The sequence below is a fragment of the Girardinichthys multiradiatus genome, chromosome 20 (genome assembly GCF_021462225.1).
Source record: "Girardinichthys multiradiatus isolate DD_20200921_A chromosome 20, DD_fGirMul_XY1, whole genome shotgun sequence".
Classification (NCBI taxonomy): Eukaryota; Metazoa; Chordata; class Actinopteri; order Cyprinodontiformes; family Goodeidae; genus Girardinichthys; species Girardinichthys multiradiatus.
Window position 1 is genome coordinate 6,532,893 of NC_061812.1, and position 15,311 is coordinate 6,548,203.

The following is a 15,311-nucleotide window of genomic DNA, read 5'->3' on the forward strand; positions in this document are numbered from 1 at the left end:
TGTCCATGGTGCTGAGGTTCAGTCTTAAAAGGTGGCAGTGGTCTATATTCATCAATATAAACACAGATCTGGTGGAGAACAGTTTTTTACTTCAGACCTGCTACATAATACAAGCCTAACAGACACAAATACTGAAAAGAGGGAGAAACTAGGGCATTAAAAGTCCCCAAGGCTTCAAGCTAGAATTTTCTTTTTTTTTTTTTTTGCATAATCAGCAGTGAAACTATAGGAGAACGACAGAAAGTGAGAGAGAAAGAGAAAACGGAAGGAAAGATAGTAAGAATGTTGTAATTAAATTAGCACAAAAGGAAAATGAGAAGGAAACCATTAAAACACGGATCAGCCCTGACAGAACAGAGCCAGACTGAAAGTAGCTGACTAAGTGAAAGGCTGATTAAAGTCAATTACAGTCACGGCGTTTACTCCTGTTTTCATCTAAGGACAGGGGGGACACACTCCACAGTTCAGCTAGTGTCAACAGGAAGGGCTTTCCCTTTGAGAGAGGGAAAGGGGAGAAAGAGGAGCGGGAGGGGGTGGAAAAGGGGGAGAGAGGAGACAAGTTCGTTCTCCCTCTTCCTCATCTGCTCTTCCACGAGGAGAGATTTACTTATCAAGACCGGACTTGGTGTGGGATAAAATGCTTTTTCTTCAGGCTATTTTAAAGAGGAGGCTTCTGCAAAAAGGTGAGGAAAACACATAAAGAATGCATTTTCTCCTTATTAGACGTTTTGTTTTTACCCTTTTTACTGTAACCTGAAGTTCCCTCAGCACTTCGCAGTCGGTTGCTTCATTTGAGTTGTTCGGACTCTTTTCTTTTTGTTTGTCTTTCACTAATAGGTTGTTGTTTGGGATTTCGGGTTAGGTAGATCCTTACACCCGAAAAACAGCTTCAGTACACTGTAGCAGCGCACTCGGTAGCCTACTTATTAGTGGTGAGTCTTGGTGAATTATTTGGTCACATTCTACTTTTATTTAAATGCTTCTTAAGGTTTCGTGGATAACTTTGTGGCTTGATGCGCTTTAGAAATGTTTTTATGTTTATTTACTGGATCAAATACTGCATTTGCGTTCGAGAATAATTACTCCTAAATTTTTGCGTGCAAAAGCATAACACAGGGAACCGATTTCCCACTAGATTAATTAACTGAGAAATTCCACAACTCTTCTTTCATACGACGGAGTGTTCCAGACGAACTGATGGCACCGACTTACACCTGTTGTGGATTCATTAAGGATTTCTGTCGCACCAGATATTTACTGAAAATAATCCTGATTGGTTCCTTCTGATCGCTTGATGAAATCCCTTTGTTAAAGCTGAGTAAAACTTGTATGCGACCCTCCGCCAGTCGCCCCGCTCTGTGTTTTTGTTAGAGAGGAGCACAGCTCCCTCTTTCCCACTCCAGCTGATTTATTTATGAGTTCGGAGATGCGTTGCTTTGATGTGAAGCCTGAAGACGCGCTGGAGAGGGCGGCAAATGGGGACAAAACGCCGCCTATCGGCCTGTCGGGGAGCACTGCCGCCCACCCTGGGCTGTAGGCTATAATAACGACAGTCTAACTACCCCTGCGGAAATGTGAGTTAAAGTTGCCCCTGTTGCAGCGCAGTGCGGAGGATGAATCACTGTCACATCTTCCTGCTGTTAATAATGCTGCAGAGATTTCTCTGTCACATTTCCATCGCATCAAAGGGTTGATGGCTCTCACTGGAAACCAGAGCATTGTGTTACTTCTGACAGCTGCAGACTGAAATTGATTTTAGTGGGTAAAGACAGTGGATAAAGACAGTGGATTCCGCATTAACTTGATTTGGACGTTTATTACGTGGCTACAGTGATTATAAAACTACACAGCGGAGTTATGGAGTCATTAGCTTTAATGTGATGTTATGGAGTGCTATGAGGCATATGACTTACGTAGAACATTATGCTGCAGGTGGTCAGTGACATTTTTTAAAACCAGTTCAATTTAATTTTCTGAGCTCTACAAAATATCAGCAGAGGTAGGATCCTGAAAGTTGTTTGCACAGTTTGGAACACAAAGACTAATCACACCCAAATCCAACTATTATTTATGAGATTTATGCTTAGCTGGGCAAATTTAGGGGTTACACAAATGCTGCATAATCTATTTTCCAAGTCCGCTACAATACTTGGTTCTGTTTGTTAGCAAGTATAAACTTACAGTTTGATCTGAGTCGTTGCCTTTAATTTGTAAACTGAAAAAAACTGCAAACATAAATAATCCTAATTTCAAAGCTTTGTCAAATTTCATATGCTAAACATGCATCAGAAGAGCAATGCTGGAAATCATTGGTGAATAAAGTTTCTTGGCAACACAAGAATGAGAACATTTCCAGTTCCTGTCACCATATACTCCCACAGAGAACTGTTCCACAGTTTGGCGAAAATAAAAAGCAAGGGCCTGTAGTTAAAAACCGGTTTTTTCTTTGTTATGCTGCAAAGCCCTGAGACTGTGCCTGTGATTTTTTTTTAACAGTAGGACCCACTTCTGATTAATAATTTTCCACAACCTGCAGGTTTTCTTGAGGAATCAAATTAAATCTGTTCTACCCTGAACTCCCAGGAATAATTGACAAATAGTGACTTTGAAAAATGATTTTTTTTCCTGTCCACATGGAGCCTCCTGCAGCAAGCAGGCTGCTCTCTGTTTGCACACGTTATAATTCTTACAGACTGTTAAGTGACATCTATAAGTGTCCTTATAGTGAGTTTTTCAACTCACTATTAGAACATTTTTATTAAAATCATACAAAAATCATTATGATTGTCTTTATTTATAAAACGATTTAGAGGGTTTTCAATAAGAATTTACAAATCTTTACCATATTTCAGGCTAAGTAATAATGGAAGAGTCATAGAATGGAAGAGTCAGTAACTTTCCTTGAAACATTCCACTTTGCTTCTCGGTAAAGATGATTTGTTGCACCATAAGTGGGTATTTTTTTTTTAACCAAATATGTTGTTGGTATTTTGCCAACATAAAACATAAAATTGATGCAAATGCTTTACCCCCTGCATAACCCTGCAAGAATCAAACAGGTGTAGAAAAAGGGTGGGCGTTTGGTTTTCATGCCTGTCTGGATAGAAGTTACTAACCATGGTGCTAAAATTCTGTTTTGTGAATCTTGTATTTAGCACCACAGTGTCAAAGTGTCATATATATATATATATATATATATATATATATATATATATATATAAGTATATATTTACTTTTTTTTTTGTTTTTTTTTTGCTGGATTTCCTTTTCAGCAGTTCCTTGTGGAAACACTTGGTGACTTAATTAACTTTACTTTATTGTGTGTTGGACAACTTGGTTTCTTTCCTCTATCAACACCACATAATAGATCCAAAGTGGTGAATATTTTTATTTTATTTTGTGAAAAAGTGTGCAAACTAAACCTTATTTGGAAAAAAGTTTATTAAGTTAAAGTTTTAAATGTATGAAAAAGTCTTTATATACCCAGCTGTAGCACTTAGATTTTTTTTCCTACCTGATATTTCCACCAACAAATGGAAACAATACCAATGGGACTTAACTGTGCAGCACTCTCATAAAGTTGAAACAAAATGAAATGATCACACATCTAAAAGGGGTCTCTACCAGCTCCAGCTCCAACTTTTTTGAAATGTTTATTTACTGTGGTTTTCCCAGAGGAAGCTGGTTATATTAAAGGCTTCCCACATACCCCTAATTAAAATGGAAGCAATTTCTCTAAAAGTTGAAGAGGGTACTCTGTTAGGGTACATGTTTCTAGGTTCTGTTGCCAGGTTAAGCAGTCTTGACAGAGTCTTTTAAAATGAACCACACTGGTGCAACATTGCTCAGCTAAACATCAGTGTTATACCTTCCAATAGTGCTGTGGTACTCAGTATCAGTCTTGTTCTCAAAAGTGGTCTTGATATCCCTTTTTCATAGTCATGGTCTTGTCTTGGTCTCAACTACATTTGTACTCACTCTTGTACCGGTCTTGGCTGCGCTGGACTCAGCATTTTAATTTTTTCTGGAGACCAGTCAAGATCACAGCTGGAGTATCCCTTTTTTACTGTAACTTAGAGTAAAACTCCTGGTTGCATTTATATTATTTAACAAATAAAGTTTTGTAGTTTCAAAACTTGTAACACTTCCACCTGTGCTCGTATGTTTCAAGGATGAGAAGATGAGAGGGATGCAAAAACAAGAGAGAGAAACATTTTCCATTGCAAAAATATGGATGTTTTTTTTTAACAAAAGCAAAATGGTAGTTAAGATCTCTACCTCGACCTATTGGCTCCACTTAGTCCGGCTGCAGCTAACGCTAAGTCAGTTAATTTTCTTCAGATGTCTGTACCCTTTAGAGTTGTTTGTTATTTGCAGCAATAACTACAGTATTATGATTACAGCAATGGTCTTGAAAAGAGGAACTCATTGGTTTGGTCTTGGCAGTGTTGCCAGGTGTACGATAATTATCGTATTTGCACGATAATTTTGCTCTCTGTACGATGTACGATCAATATTCCTAAAAAAGGCCAAATGTACGATAATTAGACCGTTCCGTGAATGTGTGGTTGTAATCAGTCGTCATCAGCCTATCGCCAAAGTCTGTCGGAATTTTTTTGTGAACCTTGAAGGCATCTGTGTCCAGATTCAAAAACAAATGCTGGAAATTCCAGCCAATCGTGCTTTTCTAAATGTGACCTACGTGTGACGTGATGCGTTGGCCTCAGAACAAGGGCCATGATTGGCTGAATAGTCCACTGCGCCTGCCCATGATTGAGGAAAAGAAAAGAAGAAGAAGCATAGCCCGGCACTGTGGGGCTGCAGCTGTTGATAAATCCATTCCATACTGACGCCACAAAGCTGCGAGTGCCTGTTAGACGCTTTTCAACACATCAACAGACTTGTTATTTTGGTTATGACGAGTGTACGATAATTTCCCTCAAAATACGATAATTTTATGTCTCTAGTATGATAATCCTACATTTCACACCTGGTAAAACTGGGTCTTGGACTTAAACATCTTACTTGGCCTTGGTATGATCTTTCCTTGGTTTTTAATTGGTCTTCGGTTAGGAAGGTATGTATTATGTTTGCTTGCCAGTATGTATTACATTTGAGACATAAAGCCATTTTTCATCAGTAAATAACTTTACTGACCAAGACGTTAATTGCAAAATGCTAAAGAGATGTGGTTGATGAAGGTCCATGTGGTTCAGTATGTGGTTACTAGTTACTATCTGGCAGGCTGTTTAAATTCTGGAGGAATGAGGTAATTAATAACTGAGCACTTCGCTTACCTCCGGAAACTGAGGTCAATAACGTACCTACTGATCATACACTACTTTTTAAAATTTTAATCTATCATGATGATTATTTTCTTTTTCTCACCTGCTTCTGGCAAGTTTTTCCATAATTTTACCTGAGTCCTACTGTTCTAGCCTCACCCACAAATCATGTTTCTTTAATGTTTTTTCTATTGGCAGTAGCAATCCTAAAATGGTAGCAAATTACTTGCATCATCATCTTGCATTTATATTCAGATTAACACAAATTTTATTTACCTCAGTTTAGTCATCTCTTATTTTCTGCTTTCATTTGTATTTAATCTTAATTGGCCTTGATTTAAAACCAGGCTTCTCTCATCCATGTACTGTATATTTCTGTCAATTCTGTCAGGAAAAAGTCTGAAACTTGGAATAAATGTGGCCTTTTAAGACTATGTTTAAGTCACGACCACTTTGAAAGCACTGGGAGATGAATGCAGCTCTTACTAATAAATGTTAATTTTATTTCACTACAGTGTCAGCAGAAAAGGGAGGCTTGTTTAGTATAACGGCAACATGTGCACCTTTGATTCAGCTGGATATACATACATGATGGAAAGTGATAAAAAGGATAGTTGGCACAAAGATGAAGATGTATCTGTACATGTAAATAAAAACATGAACTTGCAGTGCTTAAATAACAGAGTGCAGCTATTTATTTTCTGGATGAAATAAATCTACCTAAATGTTTTTAAGTGTACAACAGGCATTAACAGCTAAATAAAATGTTTTCGTTGCGATAATGAGCTGCCTCAGTTCTTGTTACATAATACACGTAACAAACATATAAATGATTTTTTTCAGATCTTTTTTAGACGTGCAATTGTGATTTGTTAATGGTTAAATAAAACGGAATGTTGCATTCATTCCCAGCCAGATTCAGATGTACATATATTTGTCTAAAAGCATAGGTTTAAAATTCATATCAATCCCAAATAAATCAATAAAAAACATTGCATTTATGGAAATTGTTGATGAGCTGAATTTTACATTATTTTCCATTTTTTTCAAAACTCAAAAAAGAAAATCATAAGCCTTGGAAACCTTTTGCCCTAATCTGTCTGTTCTTATCTGATCTAATTCTTCTCTAATTTAGCTCTTATCTGCATTTTATTTTTCTTCTTTTTAATGCTTTTCTTTTTCTGCCCTTTTCTTTTCCTTCAACACTCCTCTCAGCTTTGCAGATGTGTTTTCTTTGATTTTGTCACCAGAGATTAATTAGTACTTTATTATGTGTCCTATTTATACCTCCAGCAGAAGGAAAAAAGCTAAAGAGAGAAAGGGGGAAAAAGGAAAGGAAGAAAACTAGGAGTGAGAGACTCAGGAAGAGATAGAGACAGGAAAAGGCAAAAGTGGCGAGATGGAGGGAAATATAGCAACAGAAATGGACCAGAAGTAGCACAGAGAAAAGGTGGCATTTAAAAAAAGAAAAGTGCAGTCATTGAAAGCAAAAAAATATGGAAAAGCAAAAATACTGTATTAAAGAATGCAAGAACAGGCCTTTATAATAAGTTTGGACCAAAAGGGGGGATAGATATCTGAGGAATAGTGAGAAAGGTCTTGGCAGAAACACTGAGGGGAAGCAGATGGAAGCTGAAGAGAGAGTGGAAGATCAAGAGCAGAGGATGAAAGAAAAAGAAAGATGCGAAAATGAATGTAAGGATGGATGTTAGGGGAGAAAACATGACTGTGAGTCTGTGATGTAAAATTGGAGAAGTGGATCGATAGGGTAGGGAGAAGATGGAAGTCAGAGACGGGGCAGCTCTGTCTTACATCCAAGTACGTAACATAGTTTTGACATTAAAGACTGCGGGATCATTAGACTTTGTGCAAACGCATCAGCCTGCAGCAGAATTCAAGAGGGAGCTTTGTTTCCATCACTGTAAACTGTAAAAGGCTCTATACCAACTTAAACTGAGATATTATCCATAAAGGTGCCTTAAATAACTAACCAAGTAATTTATCAGACAAAACATAACCTAAAAATGAGTTGAGCCATTATTAAAATGAAAAATAATGGTGCAATATTGTAGCTGCAAGGAAGGCAATTTTCTAACTTTAGAAATAAAATGTTTTGGTTCTGTCTTGTTAACTTAATTTTTCTGTTTAATTACTGATTTTCAGACTGCAAATGGTAAATGGACTGAACGTATATAGCGCTTTTCCAGTCATACAGACCACTCAAAGCGCTTCACCCAATCGCACTCACTAACGCTCACACATTCATACACCGATACGCAGATTGGTAGGCAACTTGAGGTTAAGTGCCTTGCCCAGGGGCACATTGACATATGGCAGGAGGAAGCTGGAATCGAACCTTCTGAGTGCAAGACGACTACTCTTCCTACTGAGCCACAGTCGCCTGCAGCACATTCCAAGTTTTTACCGGATCATAATGTTACCAATACATCTGAAAACACCCGGAAGAATCTCTAGCGGCGAAGTTATAAAAAGAGGAAATGTCTCAGATCTTGCTTATTTCCATTAATTTCTCAACATTGTATTTTTCATAGCATTTTCTAAGAGACACCCTGTACAATCAGGCCTATCCCGTATTTAGATTGTTTTCTTCTGCACACATGAATTTGTTTGGGTTTTGCTTGTTGAAAAATGCATGCAAGTGCATGGAATATAATGAAGCATATTTTGTTGTGAAATCTCAAGGCACACCACCGTGAACAAGTCAGCCTTTAAACTTAAGTAAGAGCTGATGATGAGTTATGGCTTCAGTTGGTCAGTTCAATGATCATCAATCTCATTTGCCCCTAAAATGAAAAAATTACAACATAGAGATTTACCACAAATTGTTTTTATCTAATGCTAGAACTTTTTAAAATCACATTGTGAAAATTCTAAATCCTTAACTTGCATCAATCTGAAATCTTGGAATTTGTCCTGGCATTTATGTTGATTAATGGATTTTAATAAATAAACCTGTTACAAAACTAAATGTCTTCGGTTGTTTGCAAATAAATAAATGTAAAATTAAATGTAAGAGATAAATGTCCATATACAGTTTCTGACGATAATCCAAAAAAAAACAACAGAAAAAACGTTTCTGTACAACTCTGTTGCATAGCAACCAAAATGATGAGCACTTGACTGCTGCTGAATGTTTTCCTCACAGCTGCACCATCAAGGAAATTGGAGCGCCCACCCAGGTGTAGCTCCAAAATTACAATCATTATATGCTCGAGACTGTGTTAAAATAGTTACAGCTTTTAGTGGAATCAGATCAGTTCACCATGCATGTGGCTTTAAACAGTAAACCCTTAACATTTGTGTCCCATAACACGTGTTGCCAATTGTGATACATCTCAGCTTTACCCAACTGATTCTAATTACTTAACAGGAAATGACCACCAATATAATTCATAATTAATAAGCTATTGAAAATGCACACCAATCAGTTCACCAAACTGGACCTGCCAACACATTGCAAAGCTGATGTGTACAGGCTTTATGGGAAACTTTCAGAATAGAACACAATGCAGAAAAAAAAAACAAGCAGTTAAAGCAGTAAAACAGAATAGAAAACGTGAAGAAAAACACTCTAAAATTCCAGTGAAACAGGCAGAGAAAAGCAGAGGCTTTAAAAAGTGACAGGAATATTATGGGAGGCAAAACAAGCGGGGGTGAGAGGAGAAGAAACATAAGATAGAAATCACTGAGCAGAGCAAGAAAGCAGTGACAGGTTGCATTGTGTGTTGTTCAGAGAATAACACAGATAAGGGCCAGAGCTGATGTCTCAAAAAGAAAAGCTTAAAGAAACCTTCTGGAAAGCTTATTTGGCCTTCCTCAGTCCCCTTCATCTACTGTCTCTGAATACAATAAATCCAAATAAGTACAGTGAACAAATAGAACCATTAAAAAATGAAGGGACCATGAGTGAGAGGGACAAAGACAGAGATAAAGGTTTCACACTTTAGGTAGTTTGGCCTCATTATGTCAAGGCCTTGTTGAAAGAGATCAAGAGGGTGAAGGGAAAGAGGAAAGACAAAGGCAGAGTAAAATTTACAGAGAGGATAAAATAAGCCTGCTGGCAGAGGGAGGATGACAGGGCTCAAAGCGGGAATGAATGAGGAAAATGATATCTTTGTATTACGTGAATGAGATGTCAAGTTTGCATTCAAGCAGAATAATGTATTAGCAGGCAATGAGATGGATGGAAATAAAATATTGGATGGTTCTGAGTACCATCTGCTAAGTCCTGAGCTAAATGTCTGAGCTTCAAAAAGCCAGTGAATTCAGTAACTACCCCTAAAAAGTCATGGATTAGCTTTAGGATACCAACAATTTAGCCTAATCAGATTATATAATTCCACAAAAAAACGGAAAGGAATATGTTTGTTATTCATGTAGTAGAACACCAGGCTGTTGGGTTATTTTAGAGCCTTCGTAGTACAGCAATTATCAGCACTGCCATACTGCAGAAAATTTCTGGGACCGAGTCATGGCCAGGCCTTTCTCTGTGGAGCTTGCATGTTCCACAAGTGTATGCTTGGGTTCTCTCTGAACACTTTGGTTTACTCTCACCATCTAACGTGCATGTGAGAGTAATTGGCCACATTTTTAATTGTCCTTAGGCATAAGTCTATGTGTGTGTTTTGTGTCATGATGAACTGGTGAAAGATATAAGGTTTACCCTGCCTCTCACACACTGACCGCTGTGTGTTAACGTTTATAGAAAATAAATGGATGTTTTATTTTTGTCCCCTAGTTTTTGGCACTGGAAACTACATTTGTGTGAAACTTAGGTAAAGACCTAGAATATTACCAGTGTGTGATGGTCAGATAGCAGTGAGAGATGAACAAATAAATGCACTTACTTTTCTTGTAATCTCTCTGATGTTGTTGGGTTAACAATTTCCTTAAACATTATAACAGTGCATCGTAAATGTAAATTTTTTAATTTTTAATTTTATTTATTTATTTATTTTTATTTAAAAACTCAGATTTATTTAAGTTATTTTCTATCTCATCATGGAACATCTACTATGATATGAAAAAAACAACAGCTGCATTCTTTCTTTGGCAGGAAGAAAAGAAGAGGGACATACTTCAAAAGAGGAAAACTAAAGGGAGAAATGAGTGAATTATAGAAGGACTGGTAGATAGGTTAGCTGGCACTGCAGAATGCTGTGATTCCACAGAGGAAGAGTGGAAAACTGATTTAGGATTCATTTGCATTTCAAACTTGGCCGACTTCCTAGTTGAAATGACAGAAACGTGGATGTATGCACCTTGCTCTTCATCTGTCATGTCTGTCTCAGTTCTCCGCGTCTTTTGATTCCTTTCTTTCAGTTCAATGTTTTGATCTAACTTCTTAAAACTACACTAGGATAAGTATACTTTTAATATAAAAAACATTCTGTGTATAAATATAAAGACACCCTTTTTAATTTTGCCATTTTACTTGGTGTGTTCTCTTTAATAAACACCGTCTTCAGCTGGTTTGCTTGTCTCATTTGGTATCTCTAGTTGGAGTAACTGCTAACCTGAAATTTATACAGCATCCGTCTTTGCTCCTAACACAGAAAAATTATTTACTTGTGCTGAGACAGTTGGAGATGGGCTGGTGGTTTGTCTGATTGTCAGCACGGATGTTTAGTGTCTGCCTGCAGGGGGACAATTGCTTTCACTGCTTTGGGAAATAAACTGTTTCTGAGTCTATTTGCTTTTGATGTGAGGTTCCTACGGAGGTAGGACAAACATTGCATTGCCACGGTGGGTGTGGTCTGTAGCAATGTGTCTGGCTCTTTTCTGGACTCATGCAGCATAAAGTGAGTCCAGATCGGATAGACGACATCCCATAATCTCCTGTGTTGTCTTCACCACCCGTCCTAGGTCCCTTCTCCTTTCTCCGTGCAGCTCCTTTACCATGCTTTTAATACCGGCCCTGTAAAAGTTTGTGAGCAGTTGAGTAAGAGTTCAGTCCGTTTCAGCTTTCTGAGAAAGAAGAGCCTTTGTTTGCCCTTCTTTACCAGTTGGGAGGTGTTCTCAGACGTCAGAAGAAATGTGAATGCCCAGGAACTTTATGCTGTCCACACACTCCACCACCTCCGCCTGTATGCCAAGAGTAGCGCTTCAGTCTTCCTGGACTTCCTGTAATCCACTATCAGTTCCTTGGTCTTGATGGTGTTCAGGATGAGGTAGTTCCTGGAGCACCACTGAGTCAGACTGTCGACCTCTTGTCTGTAGCTGGTCTCATCATTGTTGGGTATGAGACCCACCAAAGTGGTGTCATCCACAAACTTCACATTCATTTGTGTTTGTTTTGTGAATAGCAGAGCAGTCATGTGTGATTAAGGTTGAAGAGGGCAGGACTGAGAACGCAACCCTGTGGCATGCCGGTGTTGACGATCAGTGGGGCAGATGTGAGTTTCCCTATCCTCACTACCTGGGGCCTGTTGGTGAGGAAGTCGCTGATCCATGAGGAAAGTGGTGCAGATAAACGAAGGTTGTTGAGCTTCATGGCCAGCATGTCAGGAATGAGAGTGTTGAAGGCTGAGCTGAAGTCCACAAATAACATCTTAACAGAGGTGTTAGGGTCCTGCAGATGAATCAGGAGCATGTAAAGTCCTAACGAGACAGCATCCTCTGTGGAGCAATTCTCCCTGTAGGCTAACTGCAGGCTGTCCAGGCCTGCAGGGATAGTATCCTTGATGTACTTTAGGAGGATCTTTTCAAAGCACTTCATGATGACCAGGGTCACAGCAACAGGATGGTAATCATTAAGGCAGGTGATGGTTGACTTTTTGGGCACAGACACAATAGTGGAGGACTACAGGCAGGCAGGGACCATGGAAAGTTGCTGGGAGCAGTTGAAGATGTCCAAAAAGAAAACCCTGCAAGATGGTCAGCACATGATTTTAACATCCTAGCTGACACCATGTCTGGACCTGCAGCCTTGTTGGTGTTGATCTTCCTCATAATGGAGGTCACTTGGTGCAGCTGCAGGACGAGAAGCTGGTGCTGCACCTCCGGCTGAGGTGCGTGTTTTGTCCTTCTGCTGCTTGTCAAAGCGTGCAAAGAAGTTGTTAAATGTGTCAAGGAGAGCTGGGTTATGGCTAAGCTGCTATCCCTAACCCTAACCTATGATTATAACAGAGCTGAGTTCTCTAACCAGTTTAAATGGTCTCCACTTTACTGCCAGATATTCTAAATAGGGGGAGCAGAATGTTTGGATTGTTTTTATAGCTGTGCACCAAGAGTTGTTAATGTACATTGCCAAACCTCCACCTTTGATCTTCACTGCAGCTGTAGTTCTATCTGCCCGGAACAAAGAGTGGCCCACCAGCTCCAGCATCAGGGGTGTCATTGTCCAACCAAGTCTTGGTGAAGATCTCCACACAGCTGTCCACCTTACATGAGACGACCCTCATTTGAATCTCGTCCAGTTTGTTGGCGAGCAATTTAACATTAGCCAGGAAACTGGGAAGAGCTGTTCTGTATGGATTAGCCTTTAGCCTAGCTTTTAGCCAACTGCATATTACCTCTTTTGTTTATGGTGTCTCCTCCGTCACTTTGTCGCAGAGGGGGTATGAGGGGGGACACTGTGAACTGCTGCAGTTCGGGTGGAATAAAGTTCAGTTTTGGGAGTTTGTAAAGTCCCGGGCTTTTCACCAGTTCCAGCATTTCAGCCCTTCTGTGCTGGAACAATGCTTGGAGGGGTGAAAACACAAACAAAATCACACACAAACAAAAGAGCCAAGAGCCTCGAGCCACTGCAGTCAGCTGCGCTGCCATCTTGTCAACATCGATCGATATATACTGTATTAACTGGTTTATCTTCCGCAGAAGAAGTTGTGTTGGTCTGACTACTGGATTTATCACTGGCTTTTATTGCACGATCTGTGCATGCTCCACCTCCGGCTGCGCAGCATAACGGAGTGCTTCCAATGTAAATCAGGACTGGAAGGAATGCCAAGAAGGGCGGGGTGGGGCAGGGATAGAGGCTGTGTAAATCCGGAGTAAGACTGAGGCTACTGGTGAACAGTTGCACATTTGGGGGTTAGTCTCTTCCTCAAGTGGCGAAGTTCTATTACATTGGTGTCTTTTTTTCACAAGTGATAGTAGGAAAAAGCAGAGAATACATAGATGAATCAGTGTGCCATCTGCAGTAATTGTCAAGCTGATTTGCCAAGGACCCAAATGACAGCAGGACAGAGGGATCGGAGGACAGAAACATGTTTGCAGGGCAGCCATGGTGGAAGGGAACTCAGCCAGGAGGTTTTCTGGAGGCTGCTCTGGTGTCCACAGGAACACACTAAGGAGCTTGTTTGTAGGGCAGCCTGGTGGACTCAGGAAAAGGAACACCAAGGTAGACCCTTCTGGACACCCTTGGGTAACTTGGGAATAGGGACTTTAGATTGAGGCGCGCCATCATCCACCTCCTCGGAAACTGGATGAAGAACATAAGGTGACGACTTACATGGTGGTGTCTGCGGTTGAAGCAGCAGCAGCTTGAGGTGACGAGGAGCAGGCTCTTGTGCTCTGAGGTGACAAGAAGCAGGCTCTGGAGTTCTGGAGGCGTCAGACGAGGCCAGCAGAGAAGAGGAGGCATGTCGAAGACAATAACATTTGCATCTTGAAGGGTGAGGAACTGACAGGAGGGGCAGAGGCAGGTGATGTGGTTGAGCATTGAGGGTTGGAGCTTGGTCTGTGGGTGAAGTAGATTGTGAATGCTTCCTGGTGGTCCCTTTTAGCAACAAACCCAGGGAAGAAAGCAGGCCACTCAACCCCTGCAGTAAACCCTTGCAGTCTGCTTCCATGGCTAAATGTCTCCACAGAGAGCAAGGAAGAGCCACAGTGTCCACTCTCTCTACACTTCTGAGATGTCATATAAAAATGAAGCAAAAAGTAAACCTATGATCATAATCTCACTGCTCATTGAAAAATGATTTGCTGCTGATCTTAATCTTGCTTTCATGGCTTGTGAGCTTGTTTTTTCTTGAACAGTTAACAGACTGTGGGAAATACAGCATGAATCCATGTTAAATGCTCTCCCATGTCAACAGTGAAACATTCAGAGCGTAATGAAGTGCCTTTGAATGGTGATTCATTAACCCGCTGTACATCTCCACTCACTGAAGTGAATTTGAACTGTCATGTGGCCTCTGAGCACAGGAACAAACCAGACTAAACCCATCTTTGTAATTATATCGAGTCAAGAGATTAAAATCAGCAATGTGCTTCACAAGTTCCGCCTTAAATTTATTTAAATATTATATTAGAGATTTAAATTTATCTCATTGCAAATTTCTTCTGTCTGCTTCTAGTTTTCTATTCTTCATCTTCTGCCTCTTTGTTTTTTTTAGTTTCTGCCTTCCTTTTCATTCTTTTTAAAAAACTTCCATTTCGCTCAGCTTTCTTCTCTTTGGTATAGCTCTAAGACAGTTTTTTAGTCTCCATCTGTCCTCATTTGTTTCCCGCAGTGTAAAAAGCCATTACGATGATCGAATGAAGATGCTCAGCAGGGGGTGATATAGACTCAGAGAGACAGAAACTATGGGGAGTTTTAGAGACTGAGGACGAGGCAGAGCTGTAATAAAAGTTAAAATGAGATGACTGAAGTTTAGAGCACACATACAAATGTAAGCAGGAAATGTCTTTTTTAAAGTTATGTCATAATCATTTCCAAATAATAATTTTTATCCCGTAAAGGTTGTGACATCCAGTTTTGTCTTTCTAAGCTTCTACCTATTACGTTTCTGTACATGTTGGTGTGAATAAATCGGCTTAAGTAAGTAGAAGTGAGTGTTTTCTCACATGAGGGTGTAGATCTTTGGGTGCATGCGTGTTCCCTGTGTCGAGCTGCAGGACGCCATCATTTGCCACTTCAAAGTCCTTACTCTTAATGCTTGGAGTGATGCTTGAATTCATTTGGACTTGAAACCCACAGAGTGAGAGAGCTGGAAAGAAGAGCAGAGCTAGACACGCCAACAAGATGAAAGTCTGACCATGTGTAGCATAAAAGTCTCTTGA

At 39.8% G+C, this 15,311-nt stretch overlaps 1 protein-coding gene across 7 annotated transcripts in view; it reads left to right on the top strand.

The window, feature by feature from the left end:
- The window catches only part of LOC124856743 (glutamate receptor-interacting protein 2-like), a 328,206-nt gene that overhangs the window by 243,118 nt on the left and 69,777 nt on the right, over positions 1–15,311 (top strand). For 2 of the 7 annotated variants that reach the window (XM_047347549.1, XM_047347551.1), the window contains exon 1: positions 597–683. The exons of the other annotated variants lie outside the window; for them this stretch is intronic. In XM_047347549.1, coding sequence (XP_047203505.1) covers positions 638–683 — 46 coding nt within the window. In that variant the 5' untranslated portion in view covers positions 597–637. Of the gene's footprint in view, positions 1–596; positions 684–15,311 lie in introns of those variants that run through there. 7 annotated transcript variants of the gene reach the window in all.